The sequence below is a fragment of the Protomyctophum bolini genome (genome assembly GCF_963924005.1).
Source record: "Protomyctophum bolini genome assembly, chromosome: 16".
Taxonomy (NCBI): Eukaryota; Metazoa; Chordata; class Actinopteri; order Myctophiformes; family Myctophidae; genus Protomyctophum; species Protomyctophum bolini.
The window spans coordinates 36,241,866-36,251,662 of NC_137877.1; the positions used below are offsets into that span (position 1 = coordinate 36,241,866).

General features: G+C 49.3%; 1 protein-coding gene across 1 annotated transcript; it reads left to right on the forward strand.

Annotated features, from left to right (window-relative positions):
* Positions 1 to 537: 537 nt before the first annotated feature.
* On the forward strand, positions 538 to 1,839 carry LOC308331311 (ATP-dependent RNA helicase DDX39A-like; the record flags this gene model as incomplete). The annotated part of the gene is made up of 1 exon (XM_080786694.1): positions 538 to 1,839. One exon carries the CDS (start codon positions 538 to 540, stop codon positions 1,837 to 1,839), a length of 1,302 nt encoding a protein of 433 aa, XP_080642820.1.
* Between the last annotated feature and the right edge of the window lie 7,958 nt (positions 1,840 to 9,797).

Below are 9,797 nucleotides of genomic sequence, written 5' to 3' on the forward strand. Positions count from 1 at the left end.
CCAGTTTTATCACCCAGTGCCAATTATCTAATGTAATCCTGGGCGCTATACACTTCCTCTGCCAACCTGGGGGGGAGGGGGCAGTGGACAGACCTCATGCCTCCTTCTATGCATGAGGAGTCCAAGCTGCTTCTTTTCACCTGACAGGGGGGGAGTTTCCCCGGCCGGGCGTAGCGCTTGGAAGGAACACGTTATTCCGACCAGTTCCTTTCCCCTCCATCAGGCCCCCCGGCTGGCCAGGGGGAGATAGTTTAGAGACCAGGATTACTGCATGTTTCTGTGAGGGTACCTACCCTAGGGGACACGGGGAGAACCTGTGCAAATCGAGGTTGCCAGTCACACATGGCGGCTCTACGTGCCAAATATAGATACTGTATGTTCAGCAATTATAAGGCGGGGTTTTGGCCGGAAGCGCCTTTATAAGTTGACTTCGCCCGTGAGATCGTCAGAGTGTCTCACAGAGATAGAAACGGTGCAGACGGACAATCCATATCGGAGAGACGACGACGACGACATATAGCGGCGCACAAAAGCAAGATGGTTGACAACGATGTGGAAAACGTCGAGCTGTTGGACTTCGAGGAGGACGAGGACCCCCAGGCGTCGGGGGTCGCCGCGGGGCACTTGGCGCCGGCCGGCGGCAAGGAGAAGGTGAAGGGCTCCTACGCCTCCATGCACAGCTCCACCTTCAAGGACTTCCTGCTCAAGGCCGAGCTGCTCAAGGCCATCAACGACTGCGGCTTCGAGCACCCGTCCGAGGTGCAGCACGACTGCATCCCGCAGGCCATCCTGGGCGTGGACATCCTGTGCCAGGCCAAGTCGGGCATGGGCAAGACGGCCGTGTTCGTGCTGGCCACGCTGCAGCAGATCGCGCCAGCCGCCACCGACGGCGTGTCGGTGCTGGTCATGTGTCACACGCGCGAGCTGGCCTTCCAGATCAACAAGGAGTACGAGCGCTTCTCCAAGTACATGTCGGGCGTGCGCACGGCTGTGTTCTTCGGCGGCATGCCGCTCAAGAAGGACGAGGAGACGCTGCGGCGGAACTGCCCGCACATCGTGGTGGGCACGCCGGGCCGCATCCTGGTGCTCATCAAGAACAAGACGCTCAACCTGAAGGCCATCAAGCACTTTGTGCTGGACGAGTGCGACAAGATGCTGGAGCAGCTGGACATGCGGCGCGACGTGCAGGACATCTTCAAGCTGACGCCGCACGAGAAGCAGTGCATGATGTTCAGTGCCACGCTCAGCAAGGAGATCCGGCCCGTGTGCCGCAAGTTCATGCAGGAGCCGCTGGAGGTGTTCGTCAACGACGAGACCAAGCTGACGCTGCACGGGCTGCAGCAGTACTACTGCAAGGTGCTCGACAAGGAGAAGAACAAGAAGCTGTGCGAGCTGCTCGACGCGCTCGAGTTCAACCAGGTGGTGATCTTCGTCAAGTCCATCCAGCGCTGCGTGGCGCTCGCCAAGCTCATGGTGGACCAGAACTTCCCGGCCATCTCCATCCACAAGGGCATGCCGCAGGAGGAGCGCCTGAAGCGCTACCAGCAGTTCAAGGACTTCCAGAGCCGCATCCTGGTGGCCACCAACCTGTTTGGCCGAGGCATGGACATCGAGCGTGTGAACATTGTCTTCAACTACGACATGCCCGAGGACTCGGACAACTACCTGCACCGGGTGGCGCGCGCCGGCCGCTTCGGCACCAAGGGCCTCGCCATCACCTTCGTGTCGGACGACGGCGACACCAAGGTCCTGAACGACGTGCAGGACCGCTTCGAGGTAAACGTGCCCGAGCTCCCGGAAGAGATCGACATCTCCACCTACCTCCAGAAGTCTCGGTGAGTGGGTCGGACATCTCCACCTACCTCCAGAAGTCTCGGTGAGTGGGTCGGACATCTCCACCTGCCTCCAGAAGTCTCGGTGAGTGGGTCAGACATCTCCACCTGCCTCCATAAGTCCCGGTGAGTGGGTCAGACATCTCCACCTGCCTCCATAAGTCCCGGTGAGTGGGTCAGACATCTCCACCTGCCTCCATAAGTCCCGGTGAGTGGGTCAGACATCTCCACCTGCCTCCATAAGTCCCGGTGAGTGGGTCGGACATCTCCACCTGCCTGCAGAAGTCCCAGTGAGTGGGTCGGACATCTCCACCTGCCTGCAGAAGTCCCAGTGAGTGGGTCGGACATCTCCACCTGCCTCCATAAGTCCCGGTGAGTGGGTCGGACATCTCCACCTGCCTCCATAAGTCCCAGTGAGTGGGTCGGACATCTCCACCTGCCTCCATAAGTCCCGGTGAGTGGGTCGGACATCTCCACCTGCCTCCATAAGTCCCGGTGAGTGGGTCGGACATCTCCACCTGCCTGCAGAAGTCCCAGTGAGTGGGTCGGACATCTCCACCTGCCTCCATAAGTCCCAGTGAGTGGGTCGGACATCTCCACCTGCCTGCAGAAGCCCAGGTGAGTGGTCGGTCGTTTAGCTTTTTATTTTTTTGGTTCTAAGCCCCTTTTTGGGGGAGGGGCTAAGGGTTGTGGTGGAACGTTGTCAAGTTTTAAAACTGTAATATTATTAGACGGCAAAAAAAGTCATCTAGGACATGACATTATCTCGGAGAGGTTTAAGACTATACCAAAATAAATATCCTGAAAATATCTTTTGATGGTGGCGTCAGTGTAAATAATAAAGTATATGGCATGGGGACAACATGCCTTAATTATGAGTCAGATATTTCCATGATTATGATCATGATCACTCTGCCCATGATCACTCGCGTATATTATCAAAAAGGGTGCACTCGAGTCAGTGGTAAATAAATGTGTGTAGGCCGAGCAGGTTGATGTGGATTCACGCCCCGGCGGGCCAGGCGGGCGTTGCTATAGGGCGGGAGCTGGTCACATCTCTGCTTAGCCAATAAGAGACCCGAATACATTGTCCCAGGTCAGAACCTTGGTACTTGTTAGCGGAGCCTGCAGGGGGAGCTGTTGACCCTGCAGAGAGAGAGAGCTCCAGACCCATGATGTCGGATATATGTCGCTATAGGAGAGTAGAGGGCAGTGATCCCACGTTGCTATCCACATAGTTATTTCGGCGGATAACAAATATACAACCGATGGGATCCAAAAGGTTTATGGTTGAATGTAGGCTATAGCTTTCACAAAACATGCAATTAAAATAAACTAAACGAGTTCTGATACCATTTATTTTTTCTACTTCTTTTTTTTGGTCAGAAGCAGAATCCCAGTGATCGTTTACAGTGACGGCTCCAATGTGGACATTTGACATCCTGTGACGATGCCCAAATATGGAGACATGTAGGTGAGGTGGGGCGTTCTGCGCTCCTTTTTCAGCGCTTAATTTGCATCATTGAATTTGTCGCGATTATAGTGAGGCGTTATGCTAACTAGCTAACTATATAGCTCTTATAGAGAGCCGTGCTGACGTGACGTGCACTCGGCTTTGGTAATCGATTGATCTCTGCGGTGTATGGATGATGTCTTATTGATCACAAATCATATTGACGACATAGTAGACATTTAGATATGTGGGCGTGGTCCTGATCCAAGCCCTACTAACTTTCTTCATCATTTGCATGATTTAAGATAATATAAATATGTATAAACACCAAGTCATGTGTGGCGGTATTCAACTGTCTTACTGACAGTGTGAGACGGCTCAGGACAGACAGACAGACGGACAGCAGTCTGTAAGATTATCTCTACTAAAAAATCACACTCGTGTGAAGTGAGTGGCGCTCTTATCATCATTACTATCACATCACATTCTGGCCAATCACTTTTTGGCGTCCTCACTTTTCTGTACTCAATTTTTATCCTCACTTTTTAATCCCCCAGCCAATAAAATCATTGCTATGGGTACACACGCACACGCATGCGCGCCCACACACACACACACACACACACACACACACACACACACACACACACACACACACACAGGCTTATAGGAGGTGCAGTGCCCCTAAAAACAAAATGCGATCGGCATTTACCAAACAAATGTTTTTTATGTGATGATTTGGTACAGGTGCTATTTATTCATTTGTGCATATTAGTGGTAAAGATATTAAAATATAATAATAAAAGAAAACATTATAAATCTTTTAAAATCTATCTATACCCACAGCAAAACACAACAACTCTACCATTTCCCCTTTTATTTTTTTTATATATGGTTATATACCATACCATTATGGTTAGTTATTCTATTTATTCTACTAACCATTTATTTTACATTGCATTTTTGCATATGATATTTGAACTGGGGACTGCCCAAAATTATCATATTTGAACTGGGGACTGCCCAAAATAATCATATTTGTACTGCAGGGGACTGCCCAAAATAATCATATTTGAACTGTGGACCCCGCATGAAATAATCATATTTGAACTGGGAACCCCCCGAAAAAATCATATTTGAACTGTGGAATCCCCTTGAAATAATCATATTTGAACAGGGGACCGCCCAAAAAATCTTATTTGAACTGGGGAATCCCCATGAAATAATCATATTTGAACTGGGGACCCCCCCCAAAAAAATAGTCATATATGAACTGGGGACCCCCAAAAAATAGTCATATATGAACTGGGGACCCCCCAAAAAATAGTCATATATGAACTGGGGACCCCCCAAAAATAATCCTATATGAACTGGGGACCCAGTTGTACAGCTCAACTCGTCTAACTTGGAATTGTACAAATTGAGCCATTATATTTAGTTTGACTTTTTTTTTGCCTCATATGTGATTACGTGGCCAATATTGAACCAGTTTTTATAGTTTTTGTTGATTACTTTCAACCTGGAGTAATGGTCTTTTTTTTTTTTTGAGGGGCGCTAGCCCCTACTATGTCCAGCGTTGAGGGTGCGTGTAAACACAAACTTTAACACAAACAATGAATGTCATTGATAATGCATGGCCATATTTGAGCGTTTGTGTAAACACAAACATTGAAGACGAATGTCAAATTGTGATTGGCCGGAATGAGGTGATGTATGACGATAGGAGCGCTCCTCACTTCACACGGGTGTGAAGTAATTGCATTTATTTTTTCATAAATAATCCTCATTTTGTTTCTAAGAACGAGATGTGAATGCTTTTTATTTGGTTTTATTTTACGTTATTAAGATTCTGGCAACAGATATAGGTTCCATGTTGTATGTTGTTGTTTTCTGTGTTGTAGGCTATGCTGCTGGTCTGTGTGTCCAAGACAAATGAGACGTCTCCCCCGGGAGACGAAATAAAGTAACCTTGTACCCTGTATGCTTCCATTGACACGGTGTGTACACAAACAACCTTTCCGTTTGTGTCGTATTTGTGTTATGCCACAGGCGTGTAGGCCCGTTATGTGTTGCACACTATAAAGGAACAAACGTTTTCCACAAGGTTCACAACACAATTATTTATTTTCTCTCACGACCAAAATTGTCCGTCATTGTCGGGATGGAAAACATGATGGCAAAACGGGTACATGCTTTAGTTTAGACATGCTTAGAGATGCTTTGGTCCGACTGTCATTAGACCGACAACCTATACCCTAGCCCCGGATCCTCACAGGTAATTTCGAACGAGCCCTGCGGCAATTTGGAATGGATCCGACCCTGCCCGATCGGGGACAAGTCAAATATTTTGGGCCCGAACTGGCTCGGTTCGGCTCTCGGGTATTCGGTTCCGGGTGGACCCGTGCTGCCCTCCAAAGCTGACACAGTCCTCTCTTATGGGGTCTCTAGCTCTAAACAGACGGGGGTCCACGGCCAATATTGATAGTACAGTAGCCGAGAGAGAGAGAGAGAGAGAGTCAGGGAGTGGCATGCAGCAATGGTCCGTCGGGCTCGGGAATCGAACCCGGGACTTGCCGTCAGACATCAGAGCTTAAGTGGTACACGCCTCAACCCGATGCTATTGGCTATTTTCGGATAGCCGGAAAATTAAAAGATGCATTATTTATTGTATTAAGTATTTAATCGTTTCCTCGTTTTTCTGGGGACCGCCATGCAACCCCCCTCAAAGCCCCGTCGGGGGGTCCCCGGACCCACAGGACAGTACACTTTTATTTTCTTCTGTCAAGTACAATCATTTGTGCACGTGCTTGTGTGACTGACTTTCTAAGGGGACATGCAATGCAAATAGTGTTTCACAATAATTCGTGTTCAACCACTACAGTTTTCTTTAACGCGTGTAACCGTGTGTAACACCATGTGATCAGATGGAATACATGATGGAAAGAAGCAGACATGTTGACATGACAGTCCTCTGTTTAGACGTTGCCAGGGGCGACACACATCCATAGGTGATGAAACTCCTTCCATGAACTCCTCCGTCTGCGGGAACAAAATAAGCATTATATTAACACACACACACACACACACACACACACACACACACACACACACACACACACACACACACACACACACACACACACACACACACACACACACACACACACACACACACACACACACACACACACACACACACACACACACACACACACACACACACACACACACACACACACACACACACACACACACACACACACACACACACACGTCCGGTACCATGAGTTATAGTTGCCTCTCCAACCACCACCACCACACTGCTCTGGATGCGGCAGATGTAGGTGTGGTTTGGGCTGGCGGGCCGCAGCCTGCTGACCAGGCTGTAGATCCCGGCAGGGTTGTCGGAGAACGTGGTGTTGCCGCCGCTCAGGACCGTCCCGCCGCGGTCCAGCCACGTCACCACGGGTTTGGGGAGCCATCTCGGTGCCGTGGCCGTCAACACGTCCGACGAGTACGAGAACGAGGGCTTGGAGAAGGCTGCGAGATTAAGGGGAGAACAGTGAGGTGAATTTCAGAATGTTTTGGCACCGTGCGTATACCCTGTGCCCTCTAGGCCTGTGTGTGTAGCCTTACAATCTGAGGGCTCCCCTTAATGTCATCAAATGGTGGTCCAGAGCTCCGGACCGTGTCTCAAATGGTGGTCCGGACCGTGGCTCAAATGGTGGTCCAGAGCTCCGGACCGTGTCTCAAATGGTGGTCCAGAGCTCCGGATCGTGGCTCAAATGGTGGTCCAGAGCTCCGGACCGTGGCTCAAATGCCAAATAAATAACGGGCCTTGATATGAAAAGGGTTGAAAACCCCAGATCTACTTTTAAGGCCCACATCATCAACGCTCTGATCTTCTCACCTCCTACTCTAATCTTCTACACAATCCGGGGTTCCCCTATAGGCCAGAACGTGGCACCGGTGCCAAAGAAATCCGCGCTATAAGCTTACAAAACGTGCGGTCGGGTCCGTGTGGAGGCTTTCTAACATGAGAATGAAAGCAAAAAAAAGGGGGGGGGGAAAAAAATATATATATATTCTTTTTAATTATTAAATTACATTAAAGAAAGACAGATTTGCATGTTCTAGCAGGGGGGGTTGGGGGGGGGGGGATAAAAAATAAATCCACGTTCTTGGCATACAAGGACATGGTCCACCTCATCAACGCTCTAATCTTCTCACCTCCTATACTTTGAGCTCCACACATCGCTCTAATCCTCTCACCTCCTACCCTGACCTCCACGTCGAGGCTGCTGCTGCTCCCGCCGGCCCCCGTGGTCTCCACGTGGCAGCGGTAGACGCCGCGGTCGCTGAGCCTCAGCCGCCGGAGCAGCAGCGAGGCGTTCCCGCGAACGACGGCGTCGGGGAACACCTGCGTCCGGTCCTGGAAGGCGTCGTCCTGGTCCTTGAGGACGGCCGTGCCGCGGCGGAAGGAGTAGACCGGGCCGTCGAGGCCCGCCTTGCTCCAGGCGACGGACACGTCCCCCGCTGGCCTGGAGGGCAGGTAGCAGCTCAGCAGGAGGTCATGGCCCAGGTGGCCCACGGGCCACTTGTTGTCGCTCTGGACCGAAGGAGGGGACGGCCCCTTGCCTTGTTGAACACAGATTGGTCTTATGATTTAGATAATACAATTTAGGCATTTACTTTAAAAAAACTTTTTAAAAGGTTTATTTTTTAAACTTAAGACTTTTAAGAACCTTTCTTTTTACACAGGCTTTCCCATATGATTATATGTATTTATATTATGTAAAGAATTTTGTTCTGAAAAGGGGTCTATAAATAAAGTTTATTATTATTATCGAGCAGACGTTCTTAATCCAGAGCAATTTACAATAAGCAAGAACAAAAAGCATGGCAATACATCACATACATAAAAAGTAGTTATCATGAAACATGCGTAAGCTAAGAACGTAACAGTGGAATAATATAACTATACATATAAACTATACATGCCCCTTGAATAATTAAGGCAACTCAAATTACCCTTAAGGCACATGAATGGACAGAGACTGAAACAATCGTGGCAGTCGATGTCTTAACCCATTTAGACCTGAGGACGATTCTATACAAATGCCTTCTAAATTGGTTTTCTGAAAAACCCATGTTTCTATGTCGGACACAAACATTTTCATGTCAAGGACCCCCAAGACTATTATGTTGACCTATAAACCCACACAGTGTTTCAACAGTGACGTGAGGTAGACTTGCAAATCGGCTGGGGGCGGAGCTACAGGCAGCGCTTGCACTCCACTGCATGTTGGAAGGCTCACAGGCGACAGAAACAACATGCCACTCAGAGAAGAGCCAGATCCTTCATGTTAGGAAAACGTTCGCTGTTGTCACAATCATTTGCCAAACGTAACTTTCGCTATGAAAAGTGAGCCCTGGCCGAAAAAAGGTTGGGAAACACTGCCCTATAGGGGACACGGGGAGAACATGCAAACTCTACACAGAAAGACCCTTTCGCCAACCCTGCCTCGGGTATGGGCACTGATGACGCGGAGGAGAGAACACACCCCCAGCGCCCACAGCGTCCCCAGTGGGAATGGAATCCAGGACCTTCTAGCTGTGAGGCGACAGCACTACCGACTGTGGGAATGGAACCCAGGACCTTCTAGCTGTGAGGCGACAGCACTACCGACTGTGGGAATCGAACCCAGGACCTTCTAGCTGTGAGGAGACAGCACTACCGACTGTGGGAATCGAACCCAGGACCTTCTAGCTGTGAGGCGACAGCACTACCGACTGTGGGAATCGAACCCAGGACCTTCTAGCTGTGATTGGTTCAGGCTACAGTACGTCGCAACCCAATGGCCGACGTTCCATATCAGATATCATGACAGTGTTTTGCACAATATCACTGTCAGAACGCTCGCTCCTTTGCCCGTGTAGACGAGCTGTTATGCCCGACGGTAACGACACATACGTACTGTAGAGTTTAATAGGTTCAAGACAGTCAGTCAGCAACGACTTCATCGACATTACGTGATTATCTTATCCAAACACACCTGTGTAAACTACTACTCACGCTGTCATCCTGTTAGAGATGTATTAAAATATAGAGGACGTCACATCACACTATGCACACTGTCGCCATGCTAGCATGCGTACCTTCATATGCGTACTGTATAGCTACTGTATCTATAGGGGCCTGCAACCTGTTTGTCTCCACCAGGCCGAAGGCATGGGGAGAGAGTATGTTTTGCACTCCGTCCGTGTGTGTGTGTGTGTGTGTGTGTGTGTGTGTGCGTGTGTGTGTGTGTGTGTCTGTCTGTCTGTGTACTGCAGCTAATCTCCGGCACCGTTAACAATAAAGAGACAATATGACGTAATGAGGCACATTATGATGTACATTTTCCCTTCATTGTCAATGCCGTTTACAAAACAAACATTGAATGATTTTCGGGATTTTGGACAGAATCTGGAGGATTAATATTTAAAAAAATAGTGGTCCTCCTGGTGGC